The 25,296-nt window shown below is 39.4% G+C and overlaps 1 protein-coding gene across 5 annotated transcripts in view; it reads right to left on the reverse strand.

The window, feature by feature from the left end:
- Nucleotides 1-25,296, reverse strand: part of LOC100709045 (Kv channel-interacting protein 2) — a 106,647-nt gene that overhangs the window by 50,179 nt on the left and 31,172 nt on the right. The window contains exon 1 of one of the 5 annotated variants that reach the window (XM_025897817.1): nt 1,106-1,531. The exons of 3 other annotated variants lie outside the window; for them this stretch is intronic. In XM_025897817.1, the coding sequence (XP_025753602.1) occupies nt 1,106-1,193 (88 nt within the window). In that variant the 5' untranslated portion in view covers nt 1,194-1,531. Of the gene's footprint in view, nt 1-1,105; nt 1,532-25,296 lie in introns of those variants that run through there. One more of the 5 variants, XM_005474162.3, reaches the window with a different exon arrangement.

Consider the following 25,296-nt stretch of genomic DNA (forward strand, 5'->3'; position numbering starts at 1 on the left):
CACACTGCTCTATTGACAAGGTCATCTAAACGCAGCTTTACCTCCACCCTCAGGATCAACTGCTGGGATTCAATAGAACCACCCTACTCTGTTGTGTTTTCCCCAAGGCAATGTGAGCTGCTGCTCAATATCACTCGCAAGAAAAAAAGGAAAATGGGTGTAAAGCTTAGCAGCAGGCTGTCAATAGGCAACATTATAAAGGGTGATTTCTGGAAAGGACACTCTTTAGCCAGCACTAAGCCCAGGAGGACAAAGAGTACGTGGATGCTAAAGAAAAAGGACCTTCTCAGTATGACGAAAAGAACTTGACTGCGCTTACATAATTTTATTCTAATCTCGCTCCCCAAATTAGCATTGTAAAGTTCTGTGCAACTGTGCAGAGAAAGCTAGAGAGGGAAGGAGGATGGGGATGGGTTAGCTGAGAGGTGGATGAAGGGCTGGGTAAAAGGCAGTGTGTGTCTTTCTTCCACTGAGAGTTTCTCAATGGAGGTGGAATGCCACATGCTTCCAGAGAGCAATCTGTTTGACTGCTAGAGAGCAAACAGGAGGAGACAGAAGGACAGAACTGTGAAGGCAGGACGGAGGAAAGCAGGGATTGAAAAAGCAGATTGAAAGAAGGGAAGAGTGAGTTCATTCAAAGCCAGCAGCTTTCTAATTCTCACTGTGAATTCATTATTGATTCTATTATTATGTGTTTGAATTGAACAAGCTTAAACAATGTATGCTCACAGGAACATACAGTACACATCATTGCAGAGGAACCATCTTAAGGGTCTAAGCCTTGCATGATCTTGCTGTCTAGAGAGGAAAAGAAAACACTTAGATGTACTATATACACATTCAAACCCTGCAAGTTCACTGACATGCTTTTAAATAGTCATGTTTAGGATTTATGCCACTGAGGAGTGCATTTACTCTTGTAGAACAAAATCTGAGCCACACACACAGACTAGTGACCTATTTGCAAAGATCTCAAAACACACATCAGCACCTCTGCTATAAACACAGCAAACTTTAACTTTAGACCATCTCCACCTGGCTGCTGCGCTCAGCAGACCCAGCAGCGAACCTCTGGGTGTGGAAGTGGAAGTTTTTGGATGCCTACCTTGGGTGAGCGTTCCCATGAGAAAGCGATAGAAATAGCGAGCCACCTTGGTGAGCTGCCTCTTGCACCTTTTCCTGCACTGGCTCATCTTGGTGCAGCTGAGGAGGTGGAGGTGATGATAGTGATGGTAGTATTAGTCGACTTGTCTGCCAGGGGAAACGAGCTCTCAAGGTAGGAGGGGAGGCACAGAGCACTGTGAGTGAGTGTGTGTTTAGGTGTGTGTGTTCATGGAAGTCTGACTGCCGCTGCTTCTCTTCTCCTCCTCCTCCTCACTCACCGCTTCTCTTTCCTCTCTCTGTCTTGTCTTCTCCCCTTTCTCTTCCTCTCCGTTCTTCTCTCCACCTGTAGGGCGCTGTCAATCAGCCGGCAGCACTCTGTCTCCTCCCCCTCACGTTCTGAGAAGCCCTTTTCTGGCCTCTCATTGGTTGGGAACAGAGTGTGGCGGAAAATTACGGACCAGCGCACATGTGAGAGAGTGTGTGTGTGTTTTTCTCTTTGTGTGTGTGAGAGGAGTATACTATAAGGAGGCCGGCTTGACTGGCAGGTGGTGGTGCTTTTTTTCTAGCTGCTTTTGCCACACATCTTATTGATGCTATTTATTTTCATGCATCTCCAGTCATGAAACGTGAGAAGACAGCCTGGGAGAGCGTGTGTACATCTGTGTATGTTTGAGCCGCTAGGAGGTTGAGTAAAGCGACAGAGAAAACTAAGCAAACTCATTAATTAGCATCGCACGTCACACTCCTCTATCTGCTTTCCTGCTCATTAATGATATTCGTAACAGTGAGAGGTAAGTGAAGAGGGCAGGAGCAAAAGGGAAAAAGTGAAGTTACATGAAGAGACAGGTAGGGAGGTGGAGATGGGGCAAATAGGGGAATGCATTAATAATATCTTCACTCCCTTCTCAGCGTGGTGCAATTTTAAAAGAGTGGAAAAGCTTGACGAAGGAGAAAGAGGCTTTTTGGACAAACACCAGCCCTCACCAGCAGTCGATGAAAGGATTATTATCTGGCGGCAGAGAAGGAGGAGAAGTGGGGAAGAGAGAGGAGGAGCTTTTAAATCCTGCGGGATTGAGAAAAGAAATGTATTTATGTAAAGCCTTTCTGTCTTCATCCTTATCATTCTGGCTTCCCTCCTGCAGAGTCGCTCAACAGGGCGACACACTCAACTCGTTTTCCCCGGTGTCACATATTTATTGTTTTGCCCTCTACAACTCCCACATTAGCCTGCTAAACTGCTGCCAATCCACCTTTATCCCCTCACTTTCTCCCTGATGCTGAATTAAGAGTGATTACAGTTACCTCAGCAACCCCAGACTCCTTGGATGTCTGTCTGTTCTTCAGGTCAGAAGAAGGAAAAAAAGAGAAGAAAATCAATCAAATGTCAGATGCTTCCTCTAAATGCCTGTGTCTTTTTCTGTCGGCTCTGTGATCTTGTCCTCGTTTAAAAGTCAAAGAGAGAGGTCAAAGTATAGAGTACAGGTGAGCATTTGACAGTGAGAGTCTAGAGCAGCTCTGACAAATAGTGACATAACCACGTAGTGCAGAAGGACCTGTTTCCCAGATTCTGAGCAAATGGACTTAAGAACATGTGGGAGAGCAGATGGAAAAGACTTTAAAAAGGTTTTTGGGACTCAGTATTAAATGGTCATATAAGGATTCTTACTACTTATTGGTTTTGACTCCTGGCTTCTTGGTTCAGTGATCTCTAATGGTTCAAGTAAGGATTATCTCTCCTATTTCTGAGTGTGTGCGAGCCTTCATAAATAACTGCAGACAGTGTGTGCCGACCGAGGTATACCATAAGAAGTTTGTGTGTGTCCTTAAACTTTCCAGTCTTGGTTCAACAGTGCTCTTTTCAGTCACAGGTGGCACAAACAGCTACTGAAAAATTTAATAATCTCCAAGCTCTGGATTAAGTCACAGTAACTGCCACCTCAGGTTTGCTTGCACTGACTGTTTATTTTGGTTTCTTTCTAAAAAAAAAAAAAAAGTTTGAATAAATACTTTCATTTATGTTATTAGAAAGAACAAGCAGTGCGATGGTAAAGTACAAACTGTGTCCAAGAAATAAACAACTGAATGAAGGTCTTTACACACTGGACAAGTAAAATGCATTCATGTAAATATTTCATCTGATAAAAACATGTTTCAGAATCACTTGTAATGCAGCCGTTCACAGCAACCACGTAATTTTGCAGGGCAAATTTGCAGCATTAAAATTTTTCAAACCAAGCTTGCTTTTTTTTTTCCCCCTTTAGACATTTTCAGATCCGAATAAACTGATCTGACCAATCAGACCACTGCATTTGGTAACAAGTATGCTGTAACTTAAAATGCGCACCGGTGGCAGAAATAGTAAAATAATACAAGTTTACCTCAGACACACAGCTAGGTCTACTGGCTCTCTAAAATTGTTTTTCTGCCTCCTCAGATTTGGTCCCAACTTTACCAAAAAGAGCTAAAACTGCCCAACTGACATCCTAAAATATACCCCCTGGATCAAAAAGTTCTCCCTGCTGCTTCCTTATGTAAAGATTGGATAAACTCAGAATATCAGTTAATTCATTTTCTTGTTTAGAAACATTAGGACCAGCTCATCATTGCTTGATATTGACTTCATTTTTTCCATGTTTTTAAAGACAAATTTTCTGTGAAAAGGCAATGCATTCAGTGAGTATATAGACATACACAAGTTTGGATCTAAAAAAATTCAGAATTTCACATGTTTTCTTAAAACATCTTCAGTTTGTAATGACCTTTATACTTCTAACACAACACTGACTCTTTGCAAGCATCTGCACAGATAGTAAACTAACTCAAAGCTGGTGAAGAACCCAGTTAAATCAGAGTGCATGCCAACCCCAGCCCACCTGAGCGGGATCTTCAACAGGTAACAAAAGCTGTTTTAAGCAGTCAGGCTTGAAGCCTCTAGTCATTTCTACCTCTACATATTTCATAATCTGAATCACTGTGATGATCATTTTCAAGTAGTTTGGATAGGTTTTCATGTATGTACTGAAATACTCAAAAGGAAGATCGCATTTGTGCCCTTCACTAGTGAATTCACTAATGTGGATTTGTGTTGCCATGTTGGACTGTAGCCTCAGGTTTATATTGTTAACTGGTAATTGTGTGACAATGCACTTCAGCTCATGCACGGAGTAATGCAAAACCAAGCAGCAAGTAATGTTACCTTCTCTGGAGCATAATTAAGTAATGGGCAGTGTTATTCTTAAAAAAAAGTAACAAGTAATGTGCAAAACATTACTTTTTGAGTATCAAACCCATCACTGGCTGTGAAACATTAAGTGATCCAGACTTAAGTCTGTAATTTCAGAAGCAAATGAAGATACCAAACACATATCAAGTATTGACAACAGCTAAAGTAACCAAAGAAATTCTAGTTGTAAAATTGTGAAAATGGTAACATGTTAACATCAAATCTTTAGAAAACAGATAAAACATCTGAGGTATCAGTGCTTGATTCTGCTACTGTGGGGAGGGTTTGTTTTGTTTTTAAACAGAGCTTAAATGTGTTTTGCAAGCTCTGAAAATTTTGTGTGGCAATCTGCAGTACTTTACACGTTAGGAGTGATTTTGACAATGAGCAAAACTTTGTTCCACCCCTATGTATGCTGAAGGCCTGGAACTCAGACGTTTTCATTATATGAAGGTCAAACTTTGCATAGCTTCACTGAATAGACTAAAGTTGTTGTCTGGGTAGATCAGCTGATTCTGAGGGGGTCAGGTGAGCAACACTCACTGATTTCCCATGAAATAAGATTATCTTCAGATAGTTATTGTATCTGAGCTAAATGATGGTCAGCAGGATTATAACCAATAAGATGACGATGATCCTTTTTTGTCTTAAATATAAACAGGCAGGCATGTGATGATCAAGACTCACAATGTGGACAAAAACCCAGGCTTTCATGCACACTGCTCCTCTCTCTAATCCTATAAATAATAGAGCCGGCTAGATTCTAGGAAGAAAGAAAGCAGCCTCTCATACACGCAGTTTAGCCTAAAAGTTAAAGAAGAACTGAAGCGACAGATTGAGTGATCAGTGTAGCTTGAAGAATTAAACATTAATTGCTCGATGTAACACACCATCTCCCGCCGCACATACACATACATAGACATACACATTCAGGGTTGCATGATCTGATAATGACAGGTTAAAGTTTAATAAAGCCAGCTTTTCTGTCAAGGGATGAAGGAAGGAAGAAAAAGAGACTAATTATGATTTATATGTCTGGAATTTTAAAGTAAGGCAAAGAGTACAATAACTTCAGGCAGTTCTAAGGAAGAGCATAAATAATGTGAAAGATACTAAAAGTAAAATAAAACTAATTAAAAATGCAAAAGGGCTCTAAAAGCAGAATAAAACATGTGTGCATTAAAGTACACTGTGTCATTTTCTTGTAAACAAACAAACAAAAATAAATGTACTTCATTCACTGTTAGTTTCTACAATAGATTATGCATATCCTCATAATCCTGTACGTTAACATCCATGTTTACTTGTAAGCAAGCGAGCCTTTTTTCTGCAGCTATGTTTCTCGGCTTGTTATCACCACCTGTTGACATCATAGAAAAACTTCTCCATCGCTGTAGTAGAGGTCAAATACTCCAGATGGTTACCTTTTATAGGTACCATCAGTCAGACACAAGGACAGCATTTATGTTTGTAATCTGATTTCACCGCTGACCCAATCAAAGTGAGAATTTTTCAACCTTCTGGGCCTTATGTCTTTCATTTTGCTGCAAAAAGTCTTAAATGCTGCTTAAATGCTCTTAAAAGTTAAAAAAACAACCACAACAACTTTATTGTGTTGTGCTGCAAAATAAACCTATTGTCCTTATATGAGGACATACTTTTACAAAGACAAATAGCTTTGTTTTCCAAGGTGATTACATCCAACTAATCTCAAGTACGCATCCCAAACAAGAGCTCAGGTCTCAGGCAGATAATGAATTGATCTTTTGTTGAGTCAGTCACAAATCCTATTTCCTTTTCTTAGTCTTTTAGTTACTGGAATATAGAAAATTGTAGTTACCATTCACACTCAATCCTGAACATGAATTTGTCTGAAATTGTGAAGCAGAGCTGCATGACAAATCAGGAGTTGATAGCAGCAGTGACATTTTGGAGGGCATTAATGGGCTGTTTACCAATATACAGGAGTCATTGATATTGTTGCCTTTAAATCAATCAAACAGGGCTTGACATAGAAAGTTTTGTACTTATTAGTTTCACTGTGGAGGAGAAGTAACATGTTAGATTTCTTTTTTTCTTTTTTTTACACTGGTTTGCTATTTTGGCTGTAAAATTTTGAAACTTCTGAAAACTTTGTGTGAAAGGATTGTGTACATCATCTAACTTTGTCTCAGAGTTTCACCTTGGCTGTGACAAAAACTAAACATTAAAGGGTAATTTACCTTCTGTCATAATCTCATTTTGGGATCCGTGGTTCTTATAGAAAAGCTTCACTTGGTCCTACACCAAAAGCTTTTATCTCCAGCATTGACAGCAGGGGTGAGGTACAGCCTGTCAGACTCTCTGCTTGTACCTGACAGCTTTATTGAAAATGTATAGAGGCTTCTCTGCAACACTGAGGCACCATCAGCTGAGCAGCAGTAAAATTTCATAATATCTACTGTATACAAAAGCCTGTTATCCAACAGGAAGATAAAGAATTTCTATTGGGGATATGAAGAAGTAGGAGGAAGGGTGAGGCTGCTCAAGTATAAGAGTTCTACATCCATTGTTCATTTAAATCCCGTGACATGTGTCCAGCGTTTGTGCCAAGACTCAGCCGCCTGTTCTCAGCGCATGTACATGTGCCTTTTTGCATCTATTTTTTTCAAGTGTTTACTTCCAGGACTCTGACTCACCACCAGCACCAAGATGTCCAGGGTGTGAAAGCAGCACAGCCAAACACCGGCAACAGTCCATTAGCAACTATTACCATAAAAAATCAACACAAACAAAGAGCAACACTTCACACTGCTGGCCCAATTATCAGCTTCAGTCAAATTCCAGTAACTCTTAATTATATTCTTGCAAGGACAAAAAAGCAGTTACTGTCTCAACACGTCAGTAAAATAACCATAAAATATAAAAATCGGCAGACGGCGAAAGAACATTGTGGCAGACAGATAGAGGGGTCAGAGACATAAGAAGAAAGATGAGTTCAGAAGCATGCAGAGTTCCTGCACTTAACCTATTGATGAAGCTACAGATCTAGGCTAGATGTTCATTTGAATGAACTGTCAGTAGGAGAATTAACATAACTGTGTGACTGATCTCATCCTTTCACATCCTTTCTGTTTATACGCTCAAAACTTAAAAACTATTGTATTTAGCTTCATAGTGAATAAAATAAAACACTAAGAAAAATGCTATGCAGACTTTATGAGTGTGTGTGTGTCACAAGTGACAACATAATGATTTTCCACAGATTTGGATTTGGTGCAGCAGTCTGTGCAGGCTTCCACATGAGCACAAAGGCACACAGGAATGTTGGAGGGCAGATGTGACACTGACACTCAAGTATCTGGCAAAGACACACACACGCACGCACGTACACATTCTCACATGCATTTGTTTTTAACACTATTTATGTGGCAGGCAAAGGCACCAGCTGGTGAAATCCACTCAACACTCTATTCACTGAGGACATGTGACGGTGGAGGGAAGGAGAGGAGAAAGAGAGAGGGAGTGGGAAGAGAGGGAGGAGCAAGAAGGAGGCACAGGTGGAAACACTTATCTTCAGGGATGTGTGGTTAAGGCTTAAATGCAAACAAAAAAGCAGGGAAGTTTTCACACACACACACACACATATATAATCCCAGACACACATCCTGTCCTTCAGGTTTGTAGAACCCCATCTTCCCAGAATCCTGTGTGTCCAGCCTCCAGGCTCGCGTCTTACACTGTATTAAAGATGTAAATGGATTTATTAACAAGCATATCAAAATGCATCCTTCATATCAAATCATCCTCAGATTACTGAATACACAGCAGCTTATTCTGCTTGGTAATCAAAACAGATTATGACGGATACACATGCAAATAGCTAGAAACTAATATTATGTGATATAAAACTGCCCAGACGGTTTAAGGTTAAACAGTATATAATGCAGAATAACAGAACAGTTAAATGAGCTACAAAATCATTCGTATCCATGGAGATGAAAGTTACTTCCTTATAGAGTAGTGACTGCATCCTACAGCCTGTTTATTTATACCCTCCCCTTTAATATGCTGTGAGGACTCTCAAGGGCTGCAAGGATGACTTAATGCAGAATGACAATCCACAGTGAAGTACAAGTTGGTGAGAGTCATTTGGGAAAGGGTCAATATGCACACATATAGAAGCTTTAATCTATAATTGAAAGTTTACCTCAGATAAGCCAAAGCAAAGGAAAGCAGGAACCACAGCAACTCGAGCAAACCTTCAAATATCACACACTCTTGATTTAAGCAGGACTAGCCTGCAAATATTTTTATATGGTTTTATTATTACCCCTCTGTGGCATGAATTTTAGTGTAAAAAATATTTCACCCTATTTTTTGAAAGCTTGTGTGTCCCTGTTGATGTAACAGTCAAAAAATTTGTACTCCTCACCTCTCCTTACCAGAAACTGGTTTATTGCCTCAGGGAAACACCAAAAGGTACCAAAATCTCACAGTTTTCCATATAATCTCATTTAACAAACATGTAATTTTATATTTTAATATACTTGTGTTCCCAACTCCAGATGAACTGTGCACACATCATTATGTACATACACACATTATTGCTCACGTATGTCTGACCCTCGACTGATCCCTGATCCCTGAAGCTGACTCTGGGGTCTGCTCTTACTCACCGTCACTCTCATCACCTTCACTGTCCTCACCCTAACGGTCCAATCACATCATTTCCTCAATGCATGATTTGAGTACTTACATATCAAACTACTACATCCTCTACTGCTTTGAGTGTTCTCAAAACATTAACACAGACGTTCTCCTGAGGACCCCAATCCAAGCTCAGCTCACCTTATTCAAATGATCTCCTGGGTATTAAATGATGCAACTGCCTAATTACACGATGGTCATTTGGATTAAGTGTGTTGTAGCAGGGGAACACCTAAAACCTAACACGAGTGGTCCCAAGGACCAGAGTTTAGAAGCACTCCTTCAGCATTATTGCCTGAAGAAAACTGGTCTAACTGCATAATGTTGCCCTGAGGAAACAAAAAAAAAATGTTGTAATAGTAATAAATGAAATCAAAATCTGAGTTTAATCAACCAAATCTGTTCCTTCACATATTCATGAACATATTTTTATATTTTTTTAGTTATTTCAATTTAAACACATATTAAAATGATGTTAGTCTAAGCAATAACTGGTACTGGGTCCCATGTGGATTAGGTTCCTGAAGGGATTGCTTCACTCACAGGTCAAAGGTCAAGTGTTCTGATGCGTATTGCATCATTAAATAATAAATAATACCATGCCATAGATGATTTTAGATTTTAGTGCGCACACTGTGTTATTCACAGAATCATAATCAACAGATTTGTTTTGTTCTTGCTAGTAAGATGTACTGACTTACATACTAACAGCTGTTCTCAGTGATGCTGGCATATAAGTACAGTTCCTACATACATGAAACTCCCTGATCTATGATTATAAGAAGCTGTCATCCACAAATATTTACTAAAATAGAGCCCATCTGGAGATGGGAACACACCAGATTGTTGTTTCAGGCCAATGATTACTGAGTACCTATTACTACTTTATACAATATTTTGTCCTCTCAAGTCAGCATGTGTCCATCTTTAAACTCAACTTGTGATTTTGTCTTGAACAGCTGTTATACGGTCATGCTGACAAAGCCTGCCAAAGAACAATTGGCGTACACTCACATGGTGAAAATGATTTGTACCCCTGTGTCAGCTGGTTACTATCATACGATCATACAGCAGGTGAAGATTTATAAAAATCGGTCAAGTCCCAAAAATGTATGGGTGTTGGGTGCTGCGCATATACACAAACATGCATACAAGCTATAAATATGTCACAACTAAATTAAACAAATAGAATAAGACAACATTTTTTATGCGTCTGTCATGTTTGAACGCTGTTACCCATCTCCTGAGCTAGTGCTGAGGTTTCTTTAACAAATGCTTCAATAGTGCAGAATCTGACTGTCCTGTTGCAGAGCAAACACCAGCACATAATCATTATGGTGTTGCTGACATCTGCAGGCAGAAAACTGCACAGCCACAGCACAGAGCACCCATCAGCCCTCAGGGCAAACAGATGGACTGAGAAGGCAGGCACATGGGAGAAGAAACTTAAAAACTTCACAAACCCATACACACACAACTAAGTTTAACGAAGACCAGAGAGGAAGAGAGGCTATTAATGAAAAGGAAACACTTTAAGTAACTAATGATGCATGGCTCTTCCAGCTGGAAAAGAAATACCACGGTAGAGCACTTTAATTTGATCACTAATGAATATTCATCAAAAGCTGTTTTAAAGATAAGAAATATTGATAGTGAAATAATTATTCCTGTGTGCATGAGCAAATATTTGCTCGTGTGTTTGTAGGCATGTCGAGGCTGAGTTGCCCCGACATAATTTAAATGGCTTCGATATCCCGGATCTGAGTCCCTTTTTTAATTATGCGAGATGCACTTTCATTGAATTAAACCACATAAGGAAAGGCACTACATCAGCTTTGGAGCAAAGGCTGTCATAAAGATAACAACAAAACAAAATAAAAACTATTAAAATATACTGAAATAACATTCTGATCAATGTACCACTGCACAAACATTTTTTTAGCTATGATATTTTGACAATTATATATACACTTTCATTAAAAAATAGCCACAATTAAATTTAGCACTAGAATAAACACATTTCGTTAAGATGCTTGTACTTAACAGGGTTGACCAGTAGAGGGCAGACAGAGCTCAGTAAACTCACAGACATGGTCGAGCATATCAAAGCTACTGCATATCAAACACATTATATTATATATAATTATATCATATAAAAATAATCATTACATTCATTCTGTATTTCAATTTTGGGGATGATAACAGACAAAAATGCAAACATTCAACACTTCTCTTATCTAATCTCCACAAATGTGCACATATAACTAAAGACATTTTATAGCTTATTATCTATTGGATTGATGTCTCCCATCAATTTACTGCCTGTCTGCTTTTATAAGCAATTAATCATCTCGACTTCTGAAAATACAGTAGCGGTGTAACTGAACCATTTCAAAGGCAAAGGCAAAGGTTAACTGTAGCTGAGATATTTATCTACATCAACCTACAGCAGAGCAGCAGCTTCTGATTTAGGAATTAGACTTTTGCTATGCTCCCTGCTCTGGGCATCAGCTTCATCTGTAAATCTGCATCAGTTCAGTGACGGTAAAAAAGGTGGAAAGGTCATGAGAGGACATGCTGATGTGTCATATGAAAAAGAATAAAATCATACAGGAATCAAAACACCGCTACATTTGTCAAAAGCTAATCTTGGTGTTTGCTGTGGTTCAGATGAAACGGAAACAAAACAATAAATAATAGATTGAAGACACAACTCCCTTCCACTCTACCCTTCTCTGTGATTACATAAACATACTCTCTTCCACTGGTCCAAGTGTTTATACCCTTTGGGAGCTCACAAATTCCCTTAGATAAAGTCAGGAATGATGCTACTACAGTAAGATGGAGAGGGTACTGACCCATGGGAGACAAGAGTGACAAATAAAGCAATGTAATAAGGCAAAAAATGGATTGCTGGGCCACAAAGGCCATAAATAAACCTAAGAGAAGACCCTGTACCGTTTGCATTTGTTTTATTGCAAGACACCAACCAGTCAGTCATCAGTCAGTCAAGCCTAACATTTCAAGACGGGAGCCACACGCTGCTACCTGCACCTGCGTGAAGGTATTAAACATCACTGAGTGACAAAAGGTCTCTGATAAACTCTTGCGATTACTCCACCTTTGCCACATCTTGCTTCCCTCTTATTTTACATGTTACACCGTGTATTTCTGAAGCCGACGCTATCTTTCTTTCTCTGTCACACCCAGCCTCTTGGCTGCTTGACTGCTGTTCTTCCCCCCTGTCTCTCCATGCCTGTGTGAAGGCAGGCAGCAGGTGTTTTGTGACTGGAAGATCAGAGAGCCTCAGAGAGATGGAGCCCCTGTGAGCCAGGCTGTGTAGGAGGAGGAGAGAAAGTCTACACTTTCATTTTCAGTCTGCCTTCTCACTGCTACAGGAGAGAGCTCTTATCCCTCCCCCAGACCAACATCACCGCCAGTACAATACAACTGCATGTGTCTTATCGATATTATGTGCTCCTAAAGACTGAGTGAGGAGCCTTTTTTTTTTAGAGAGAGAGAACGGGAGCTACTTACTGCTGGGGTAAGGTGTCTCTAGGGAAAAAGTCAGCGTGGGTTGCACACATGCATGAACTAACATAGCAAATGAGGGGGAGAAGGGCGAGGGAGGGTTGGACGAAACAAGACGAATGCGAGCCGTTTCCGCAGGTAGAGCCAGTGAAAACATTTGGAGTCACACTAAAATACAGGATGACTTTGATCTCATTAAATTTATCACTTTTGAGGTCACCCAATTTCACAGCACTCCACTCTCTGACCTAAAACTAGTTTCAGGGATGCTGACTCAGGACACTGCTTTACTGCTTTACTCACTCATTTTTTTTGTTTCTTTTTTTTCTCCTTTTTTTACTATAGGTTTTTGAATTATAATACATTAGTATCCATGTAGTTGCAGTAACGATTCCAGAGTTAATGGCAGGAACGCCCACTGAAGCACATCGTTTGTAAAAACCTGCTTCTTTTTTACTTTGCCTCTTTCTCTCTCATCTGCTCACTTTTTCCCAAAGCAGCAGCCAAAAGTGCTCAACTGTGCCTTCCTTGTTCGTGTATTCTACATTTTAAAGTCAGGTGGGAGGCTTCCAGGTTATGAGTAAATAACAGAACATAACATATGCTTTGGTGTAAAAGTGTCTGACTGTCCTACTTTTAAATACAGTTAGATCCAGAAGTTATTAGACTTTGACATTTTTTGTGTCACACACTTTCACCTTTGCTCAATTTAGCAAAAATAATGCTGTTCAGGATAACTGTTCAGGTAGTACAACCGTTTTGGAGTTGATTTAAAGTAAAACACTTGCAATTGGTAGCTGTTCAGTGGAACTCTTAATATGGGGTTTGAATAGATGTTGATGCAAGTGTAGGAGCCAATAATTGGTTGAAAAAAGTAAAAGTAAAGTTCAGAGACAGAAAAACTTTAGGAGTGGCAAAATGAACAATGCATTCTTAAAAAGAAGGATGAATCCTAACTTATCATCATTATCCAAGTCTACACTGAAGAGACGCTGTCATGAGTGGATATACAGAGGGTTAAGAACAAGATGCGAACCACTGGTTACACTTAAGAACAAGAAGGACAGATTAGACTTAAATAATCTTTGAACAGATGAAACCAAGTGGAACTTGTACCAGAATGATGTGAAGAGAAAAATACACAGAAGGAGAAAAATAACTCACGATTCAAGGCATACCACAACATCAAACATGGTGGGGGCAATGTTATGGCATGGACATGAGTGACTCCCAGTGGAACCTGGTCACTAATGTTTATTGATGATCTGACCGCTGATAGAAGTAGTAGAATAAATTGTGAAATGTACAGAGCCATACTCTGCTCAAATTCAGCCAAATGCTGCAAAACTGATGGATGGTGTTACACAGAGGGAATGGAAAATGACCCAAAGCATACTGAAAAACCAACCCCAGAGTTTCTGAGGACCAAGAAATGGGATATTATTATATAAGTAAAAAATAAGGGCGAAACACTCACTACAGAATGTTAGCATATTATTATGTTAGCAGATTATCACACCAGAGGGGACATCGCACCACCTTACTTGATCTCATGGGGGGTGAAGATGTAAACAAAGAGACTCTGGTGCAACAATTTATTGTAACATTAGCAATACAGCGCATAAGCAGAAGGCCTAAATGAGTCTGTATTTGATGCAGTGAGCAAAGGTTGTCTCTGCTTCCATGAGAGCTGGATTGAGATTGTAAAAATTTATATCTGTTAACACTATACTAACATACATCAGCCTCAGATTGATATTGTTTGGAATTATGTTTAGTTGCACTTCGTCCTTGTGACATATGAAAAAAAAAAAATGTTTTGCTCCTGTTTAGCTGTTTAACACTAACAACTACAGTAGCTTGTTTTACTGTATTTTGCGTCTGCAAATTTGAAATACAAAAACATACAAAAGAAAACAACTTGGAGCTGTAGCATCATTAATCAGACAATGTAGGCAAGAATATCACAGTAGGTTTATAGCATGCGAAAAAAGTTTTGAATGATAATTAAATTATAGTGCTGAAATGCTGAAATGTTTCTGTGAATTTGGAAAACTAAAATAAAACATAAATATAGAGGAAATGTCCTTAGTTTTAGTATTTGTTAGTCTGGTACAATTTGTTATTACAACTTTGCTGATGAGCATTTAGTGGACGTGTTTATTGAGACTGGATGTCTGCAAGACTGTGAGTCAACTGCTCTCAAACAGCTCCCTGTTTTTATTGTAATACATAATGATTCTTAGTTTTGAAAACCAGTATACAGTATCTTTTTTAAAACTAAACTTCATTACACACAAAGTGAGTTGCAAAAACTCAACACAAAATTTAAAATTTTTCACATCCAGCTTGTCGTGTAATGTAATGTAATGTATATATATCGCACGTAGCATGGTTTTTTTGGGGGGGGGGAATTCCTCCACAAATAATTAAAAAATGAAGTCAACATCAAGCGATGATGAGCTGGTCCTGATGTTTTAAGAGATTCTGGGTTCATCCTAATTTTCATGAGGAGACAGCAGGAGGACGATTTTCATGGTTAGATCCAGAAGCTGAAGCTGAATCACGGATGCTTTCGTAGATATTTCAGGATGTCAGTGGGGTATTTTGAGCTCCTGTTGGCAGATTTGGGACCACATATGAGGAGGCAGAGATATTATTTCAGAGAACTGATTGACTCTAGCTGGGTGTCAGAGATAAAACAGTATTATTTTACTTTTTGTATATCGAGTACTGAGGTGCATTTTGAGCTCTGAGTGCACTTGTTGCCAAATGCAGCAGTCTGATTGGTCAGATCATGTTGTTTGGATCCAAAAAAAAAACCTGGAAAAATTGTGCTTGGTGTATAAAATAAATGTTGCAAATTTGTCCAGCAAAATTACATGGACGGTATGAACGGCTGCATTAAGAATAGCAAACCCACACTGACAACTAACTGAAACTAAACTTAGTTAAAAAACAAAAATTAAAAACAGTAATAACTGTTGTGTAACCATAGGCAGGATAAAGACATAGTGACTGTGATGTCACAGTTTTAGGCTCTAGCATCGATGACGTGGATGAGTTATAAAACAAATTCACCCCACTCAAAGCTGTTATGATGGAAGGAAACTATCCATAGAGGCCTAAAAAAAGATTTGTCATGCTGTTAAGTTGGGCATTTTAGCACTGAAGCCTATGAGGACTGACTCTCTTTTGGAGCCAGCATCAAGTGGAACCTAGAAGAAGTACAGTTTTTTCCACTCCAGTGTTGGTTTCATTTTTCACCTCCAACCCTTTAGTCGTGACCCTCAGTTGAATGTATCCAAAATTAGCTGAGATAACAAATTCAGGTACAAAATAAGAACTGCTACGCCCAGTGTGCTGGTGGAGTAATAACTTTTTTGTAAGTGACCGCAGTGAAATCAAAATAGCTGCTTGTGTGGATTATGCTGATGCGGACATACACATTTGTAGTTTTCGGGTATAAGCCTGAGCACCTTTTTGCCACAGAGCTGCTCTATCCACTCTGCCATTCTGGTGCCTAGGTTTCTCATTTGTGAGTTTCCTCTTCATTGCCTGCCTCTGTTCCCCTCATGGCTTCTCGAGAGCCATTAACCAAGAGGCTCAGTCTGGTGTGTCTGATGAGGACAGCTGCTGGGTTAAACAACCCATCTGTATCTAAATGATATAATCAGTTCTAATAGAACAGGGACAGATCAGTCCCATAGCTGTCAGCCATCAGGAGGACAAGAGGTCACCTTCAGCACAATTTAGGCACAGTCCACCTGATTGGGAATCCACAAAGAGACTTTGCCTGAAGCTGTGAAACTGTGAAACTGTCTATTTGTGCAAGTGCTCCGTGTGTGTGTTTGTATCAACGTGTGTGTGCTCGTATGAGCTATGCATAAAGTGGGAAGAGTGTCATTTGTCTTTCAACAAGCTTACAGAAACTTTTTACCCATGTTCGATGCAGCAGGGCAGCCACAAATTCTGCTCAGAAAATGAAGAACTGGATGTGGGTTATTGATGAGAAAGTATTTGTGCCCTGCACCTCAAGGGGATAATTCATCAAAAAGTGTCAGTCCAAAGGTTATACAGGCATAAGAGCATGGTAAAGCCGCATCTAAGCAGGGTTGTTAGAGTGACTGCCCCGAGACAGACAGAGAATACATTAATCCCGAAACAGCCATATATCCTGGCAGAGTCTCCTCAAGCAAGGCCCAAACCTACACCTTCCCACTCACTGACAAAAAACAGCACCTAAAAAAAAAAAATGAGCAGAAAATGTCAAATACCTCCCACTCTCTAATTTCTTACCCTTTTTTTTCTCTCCAACTTGACAGTTCTTCCATTTACGCTCATGTTACATGTTTCATGAGCCTGATTTGATCCTCACTGAGAGCACTAATAGCAGCTTTGATCATGACAAGTGCAGCACTTATGCTACACTACTATAATCACTAACTCTCCCTAATGTAATCCCTCACTTCTCTTGACACCATCTACACTTTCTTAAGGAGGCTCTCTTAGTCTGCCTATCCAGCAGGGCTGCTGCTGAACTATCCACCCCCCCTCTCAACTCAATTTTCAGAGCTTGCTCTCATGTTCTTGCTGGGCTACTTGAGTGCTTCCACTCTGCTATTTCTGCTGAATGAGTGTGCGTGCAGAAGATCCCGCTCTATGTAATGGTGTGGTGGATCACAGCATCTAAAACAGAAAAGAATGAGGTTATGGAAAATGTTTTTTTCTCTGCTTATCCATCTCTTTCTGTGTCTCTAGTTCTCTGCCATGTGAGCACAGATCTAGAGGTGAATCAGGGTGAACTGCATCCCACTTACAACAACACAGTGATGAAAGCCTAGACACTCAGCAGACTCTGGAGCATTTAGACAAAGCTGACAATGTAAACGCAAATGCACTCTACACAAACATCTTTCAGGCAAAAAAGAAAAAAATGATGTTAGAGTTGGATTGATTCCTGGAGGGTGCTGAACGTGTCGCCTGAAAGTCTTCCCCTAACAAGCAGCTCATCTATCCTCCATCGCTGTAAACACAACTGTTATGTAAGACACAGAGGACAGCGAGTCTGTGCGCGTGTGGAGGAGTGTATGCTAATGTTAGTACTCGCGTACAGTATGTGTGCTCATACGACTTGCTTGTTTATGTAATGAATGGTAACTCCAAAGAAAGGAGCCCGAACTGGTTGAATTCACACCATCAACCGACAGCTCTTGGGAAATCAGTGGGTGGATGGGTATGGATCGGTGACAGTAGGCGAAGGAGGGCAGACAGATTGGATAGGGTTCACTCGCGATCACACTTTAATACTCTTATTCACTCCGTGTCTCTCTGAGGAATTCTTTTTCTTCTTGTCTTCAAAGAAACTGCAACTGGTCTGAGTGATTAACTTTTTTTTTTTCCAACAGTTACCATCTCTTTGGACCTGAGCGTAAAAAAATCATTATCAGTATGTACTGGGGAGGTGGGGATAGACTTCAGATAGTTTCAGTGTGCTTTTGCAACAGGTTTAGCAATGAAAAATGACACGATCAAATATTTTAATAATCACAGTGCTGCTCGCTTATAAGAAGGGCTTCAGGCACTATCAGAATAGATGGTGTTGCACCTGGAAATGTGGGCAAAAACTGATCATATCCATTATTAGTAAAGAATTGTAAATTTACAGTTAATTACACTTCATGAAAGTGTTATTTGATTGTTAATGATAATTAAATATGTAACGATAATGTGACGTATCATGGCTGATAAGGGGGACTAACATAACATTTTACTACATTGTATTTGTTCATGTCTACCAGATGTTACTGGTGTTTGGTACTAAAGGCTTCATTAGTGATCAGTTAGCCTATCTATATTACCAGGCTTTCAAATACTACTGCCCTTCCATAGATGCTGGATTCTCAGATACACGATATTGTGCAAAAGTCTTGAACCACCCCTCACTTCTTGATAAGTTACTAGGAAATTGGGTAAAGGTGCAGCTGTTTATTGAAACATATCCAAACATGGAAGTACATAAGGCAAAAACAGAGTGTATACAGTTCAAGCTTGGAAGTCAGTATTTGATATGAACACCCTGACTCTTTAGCACAGCCTGGACTCTCTAGGGCAAGCTTTCTGGTAATTGATTTAAGTAGCCTTCAGGAACAGTTCTCTGGGCTTCTTGGAGGTTCAAAGCTTTGTTTTTGATGTTGTCTGCCTGTTGCTCCGTTCTCTCACACTGTCTAATTAATTTAAGTATTATGTAGTATGCTTTTACTACATCTGCAGAGTGTGTCAGCTCCTCATTCCTTATGGCACGGTTATAGAGAGTATCCTGTGGGAACAAAATCTCTGGACTTACCTCTTTGCCTCGCCTTGGCCCTTTTGACAAATTAATCAGTACTTATACTCCTGTGACCTCACCATTGACAATAATCCAGTTAAACTTTTTATCCAGAGTCCTGCATTTGAGACCTTTCCAATTCCTGACAGACTGATCTGGGAAGCCAATGGACTCAGTGGACTCTATCCCGTTCAGCATGCTTTTACCAGACAAAGAGCCTTGCTCGGAAAACACAATCAGGTGTGACGCCAGCTCTCCAGTTAACAGGATGTATTACTTCAGCAAATGGAGGTGAAGGATATTTTTACATCCTGTGTGTTCACAATTAAAATCAGCTGCAAAATCTCCATCGTCTTCCCCTCAGTCTGTCATAGCACAACCAGGGCTCAAATTCAGCCTGTGGCCCCTCCACTGACACCATCTGCTGAGCCTCCAGATCCAGTTCCATAACTGCTTATTTATTTATTGTGGGGCAGAGCATTAAGGTGGGCTCATATAAAAGCAAATGGAAAACTTTCTTATGCTAATTTTGTTAAGTTTAAAAGTGTGTTTGACAAGTTTTGATGCATGCTCAATCATCTAGGTAAGGAAATCCCACAAAGTTGATTCTGTTCATCTGGACTCAGCATTTTCAGTGGGAGAAACGTTTTAAACTAGCACCATAGGCCAGTGGCCACTCTTTCAAAGATGAGGATGTACACATCCTGGATAGGGAGCAAAGCTGGTTTGAGTGGGGAGTCAAGGAGGCCATTTATGTGAAAAGGGAAAGGCCATCTCTAAATCAAGGAGGGGGCCTAAGGGTATATCTTTCACCACTTTACAGTGCTGCGATTGCAGCCATTCCCCAACTCTCTGTGAATGGTACTCATGGCCAATGATCATTAGTCTTTTATCAGTGGTTTTTGATCAATAGTCATGACAATTTGCAGATTATAATGTTATAAACTGATCTCACAGCCCATTGTTCACCAGTGGTGCTGGTTTTAGTCATTATGCAAATATACTCTTTATAAGGTTGGGAAAACCTGCAGTCAGCTGAGGCTGAAGAAGTCACTTGGATGAGTGATGAAATGTTTCTCCCACTGAAAACGTTACGTCCAGATGAACAGAGTCAACTTTTTGGGATGTGTTTGACAAGGGAACAAAGATTGTTTTGGTGGCCATCATTAGTTAAAAGGCTTTCGCACAGTACAGAATGCACAAGGTGTCCTCTGGCATCAGTAACAAGGGACTCTGAGTCATAACAATAATGAGGCTGGTCTCACTCCCAGCCTTTCAGTTATGGCATGTTTCAACACGCAGGGTCATGGCAATGAGCAAGGATTTATTAACACAGACCAGGACACTGTCTTAAACCTTTCCAAGTAGTGCTGAAGCTTAAACATCGAACACCAAACACTGAGTGAAAGGGAAAGTAAACACAGACTGAGGCAGAACATGAACAGTGGTTTCCAGGTTCACAGTGTTGCGATCTACAACATCACACTTATCAAACAAGTGTCATTAAATAGCCGTTTCGACTTTTTAATAGCCGTCCAATTTATGTTGATGCACAAGATTGTTATTAACCATACAATGTTTTATAAACATCAGCTGCGACATTACATACCATACAGATGCAATTTATGGATGGTATATTAAACAATAAGGAAACATGAATCATTATTCATATTGTATCGTCGTGCAGTGTCACCTTACAGAGAAAAAGTTCGGGGGGATTTCTTTGTGTTTGAAAGATATGAAAGTTATATTAACGGGTAATCTGTATTGATGAGTGTGTGGCTGCCTGTCATTCTGTCAGCCCTGTGTATCCATTATCCATTATGTGCCCTCGCACTCACCTCATGACAAGCAGGGATAGGCTCCAGAGAATAAGATTAATGTTTGTTAACAGTGCACAAACTATCAAAATTTCCATTAATTATTGCTGGTTATTAGTAAATTTGACCATAAGTCTAATAATTAGATCAAATTTAGTAGAAATATATGATTACGTATTCCTTTTATGTCCTGCTTTGGGATTTAAGTTTCAGACACTTGACCGGCACATCCTATAAATGATACTTTTTTATATATTGACACTTTCAGCACTAAAGCTATAGTGTTACATAGAAAAGCATTTTAATAGCACAACCAGGCCTCAACATAAACACTAAAGGCTTTTCACTAAGCTTGTTTTCAGCAAGCAAAATGAAAACTAGACCACATTAGGATAAAATAAAGATCCGATTTACATGTTTCTTACACTTTATTTGCCAGGCTAACAATAAATTTAACCAAAGTTTATTTCCTCGATGATTTCAGTGACCAGCAGTCCACCTGTCAAGCAATACTTTTCGAGGCTCCCCGGTGATATCCTGATCTCTGCAAAACCATAAAAACAACAGCTCAATTCCAAAACCACAAAGAAAAGAACAGCCCTTTGTCTTTTCATTAGTCTCTGTGACAGACGTGTATTTGATGTCTTACAGGGATAAAGAAACAAACAACTCTGTAAAGGTCTTGTCAAAGCAAGAGGTAATGAAAAAAGTCTGACTCTGTATGTTCACGAGTGTCTGCGTGTTTTACTGGAACATGGCAATGACTCATGCTGTTGTTGTTACAGCTTCTTTCCATATGCCCTCCATGCTGTAACAATAATGCCTTCATTATAATGTATTCTTCTGATTTATTATGTCTTCCCACCAACTGTCTTATAACTACAGCTCCCTACTCTCGCCCCACTACCAATGCAATTTTCTGCTCCAGCAACAATTAAACATCTGCCTTCCGGCCTTGTTCTGGGTTGTTTTCTTATAATACCTTGCCAATTATTCAAAGGCAGGACATATGTTAGTGCAACTTAATATTGCAAATCAATAAATAATGAAGCGAAGAAAGTCAAACATAACATTATTCTGATTTATTCATTTACTTATGGGATATTGCTCCAGGTCAGTTAATTGCTTTCCCTGCTGATGGTTTTTCTATTACATTGTCAATCTTCAATATTCTTTCTTTGTCAACACTGTCATATAACACCTTTCTGCACTATTCCTTTATTGTTTTCTTCTTAAATATAAATCCTGTTTTTCTTTCTCCTGCTGTTCACCTTCTTTTGTTCTGCATGAGTGACAAAGAAGGCAGTGCTTCAGAGGATGAAACATGCAGGGCAGCAGTTGAGAAAAGAAAACTCTCAGTGCTTCAGAAGTTTTCTTTATCCATAATATATAGTGTAGCTGATATTAAATGCAGCTGTGCTGGTCTTTGTTCCAGATTCTCTAAATCTGCTGGTTTCAGTGTGAACTCCTCTGCTGAAAAACCTCCCCCAAAGTACTCTACAATGTGAAAAGGCTGCAGCTCCTAAAGGATGCTTTGGGATTTTTTCCTGTCTTATGTTCATTTATCCATTCCCCCTCTTATCGACCCATCTCTGCCAGCCATTTTTTTTCCCTTTTACACCCACTATCTCTGACTCAATCTTTTCTCTCCCACCCTTTTCTTTCTGCTTTTTAATTGTTGACACACACTTTGGAAGGATGGACAAGGACAAGGGAAGAGGGAGATGAAAATGCAATGGAGGAAATGCAAAAGCAATTAGAGACAGAAAGACACGGGCGGGCATTCACACAGTGCTCCAAAAAAGAAAACCATGAATGATGCACTAAATTACACACGCAGTTTGAGCAGTCTGTTGCTCTTATGCTTTATCTCATTCCCCTCTTTTGTTCTTAAATTCTTCAGCACATACAAATGATCTCTGCCTGCTTCTCTCTGCAGAAAAGGTATTCTAAATGACACACACTCATGCTCAACCAGATCAAGAGAAATGATCCTTCTGATTCATGCACAAAGAGGGCCAGGAGGTGGTGAGGAAAAGGCTCACCCACTCATGCAGACACACACAAAACATCCTAAGAGGATGTCAGAGAGTTTTACATCGTGGTTGATTTAACCAACCTAGAAATTAGCATACACAAGAATGTGAGTTTTTCTTTTTCTTTTGCATTGGCAGATTGCCTGGGGAGAAACAAAATACTCTGACAGCCTGACAAACAAGAATGGATATGGTGAGCTATCACCGCAGAAGCAACTTCTATTTTTGTAGTGCTGAGGCGACATGTTTACTGTGATAGATGGCCAAGGACAGATGACCACAGCACTTTATGATAGTACACCTACAGCACAGAAAAACAACATATTTCGTTATTCAGAATGAAAACAGTGGAGCTCAGAATGACAACAACTGTCATTGCATGTGATAGATGCTTTAAAGACTTCCCTGCAAGCTTAAGCTTTACACAGCCACTCCCCAACAGGTATATGACGATAACAAAATATTCTGTTAGAATATGATCTCTCTTTTTTATCATTGTCCAATGCCTAGATATTGCACTATTTGCCGTTCACGACATTTATTCCCCTCAGCCTCACTTGTGTTCTGTGATAGTTTTAAAATGCACAGTAACAGTAAACTACAAAACAAAGTACCTATTTAGCTCAAGCATCTTCTAATTTTAAACAAGTAAACAGTGTAGTAACAGCATAGAGTAATCTTGTTTTCTTTATCCATTGACTTTCTAATTATTATTTAAGAATTCATCCATCCATCCATTCTCTTCTGAGACAGACAACCACATTCCCACATTTGGCCATTTTCCTAACCTCACTATGTGCATGCCTGTGGGAGAAGTCGTAGTACCCACAGAATACCCATTAAATATTGGATTTCAGATAGACATGCAGTTCTGGACATCTAGGTCCACAATTTGGATGTCCATCCAAGATCTAACTTGGATGGACATGTGATGTTTAACATTTTAACTTTGGACTTTGCATTTGAATTTTTTGCGTGTGATGTGGACGTCTATGACAGGTGCAAGAAATTTTCATGATTAATAAATGTAATATTGTTTCATTTACAAATATCAAAATTGTTGGTATCAACATGATACATATGAATACGGATTGAATACAATTTATCATGTGTTAGCTTATTGATTTATTCAGTACATGTGGGGTTTTTTTTTGCTATTTTACATTTTCCTGTTTTTCTTCAACTGGTTTATTTATTTTAGTTAATCAACTTCTATGTTTGTAACCAGGTTAAAACCGTCATTTATTAAAATATGTTGAAATATTAAAAACATTGAAATCCATGTTAAAATGTAATGGTTAAGTATTTAGAAAGTATTTGTTATTTTGGAATTCCTTTCAAAGGGAATACAATGTGTTTAAAGGAGTATTTCCATTCTATATTCATTTTTACAAGTATCTTGTTTTATTCTGAAGAGCTTTGTAAGAGGAAGTACATGTAGTTGTGATCACTACCAGGACTGAAGTTGTGAGGAGAAGTTTGTGCCAGTGTGTATGTACGAACTAGACGATCTTCTCGACAGTCTTTGTGGATGTGCAAATTTTTCAAATTGCCTGTGAGAAGCTGGAGACATTTCTCACTTTTGTTTTAGCGTGAAGCGCCCATGCCACTCTCCATCATTCCCACATAACTTTTTCTTCACAGAAAACAAGTCCTCCACCCTCTGGAAACATGAGACTACATGGCCTGTAGAAACAGCATAAAAATGACGTCTAACATGAGTCGAAGTTTAACATTGAAAAGATGTCCACAACAACACATTTTAGTCCGTACACGGAGGTCGTACAATCGACAACACTAGATGTTCAGTAGAACCTGAAAAAAGACATTGCCTGGCATTACCAAACAACCCCTCCAGTGGATCAAAATTGGACATCCAAAAATGACATATGTGAGACATCACTCCAATATCACTTTGCACAGTGGGGAAGAAACCATGCAGACGTAGGGAGAACATGCAAACTCCACATAGAAAGGATTTGAACCCATGATCTTCTTGCTGTTGCAAAGGTGCTAATTCATTGTTTTAAAAAAGATATTTTCCATCTTTAGTTATAAAAAGGATTTTTTTTAAAATCTATCAACAAGCAAAAAAAAGTTGACAGAGTATATTTACTTACACTGACCACTTGTACCACTTGTAGGTACAATTGGCAGAAAAGCCACTGAACCATAAGGAGGGGAATGGCCAGACTACTTCAAGCTGTTATGAAGGCAACAATTAAAATAACCACTTGTTACAACTAAGCTGAGCAGAAGAGCATCTCTGAATGTATGATACGTCAAACTTGGATGCAGATAGGCTTCAGAAGCAGAAGATCAGACCAGATCTCACTCTTTACACCACACTCACCAAAACAGAACAACAGAAGATTGGGGGAAAAAAAACAATGTCAAGTCTGATAATTCTCAGTTTCTCCAATTTGGACGGTAGGGTCACAATTTGTTGTACGTAACATGAAAGTATGGTGGTATAATCGTGTAGGAGGTGTTTTCTTGGCACACTTTGGACCCCTTAGGGTCCATCTTGTTAAGTGCACATATATTTGTTTGATATTATTACTG

The sequence above is a fragment of the Oreochromis niloticus genome, linkage group LG13 (genome assembly GCF_001858045.2).
Source record: "Oreochromis niloticus isolate F11D_XX linkage group LG13, O_niloticus_UMD_NMBU, whole genome shotgun sequence".
Lineage (NCBI taxonomy): Eukaryota > Metazoa > Chordata > Actinopteri > Cichliformes > Cichlidae > Oreochromis > Oreochromis niloticus.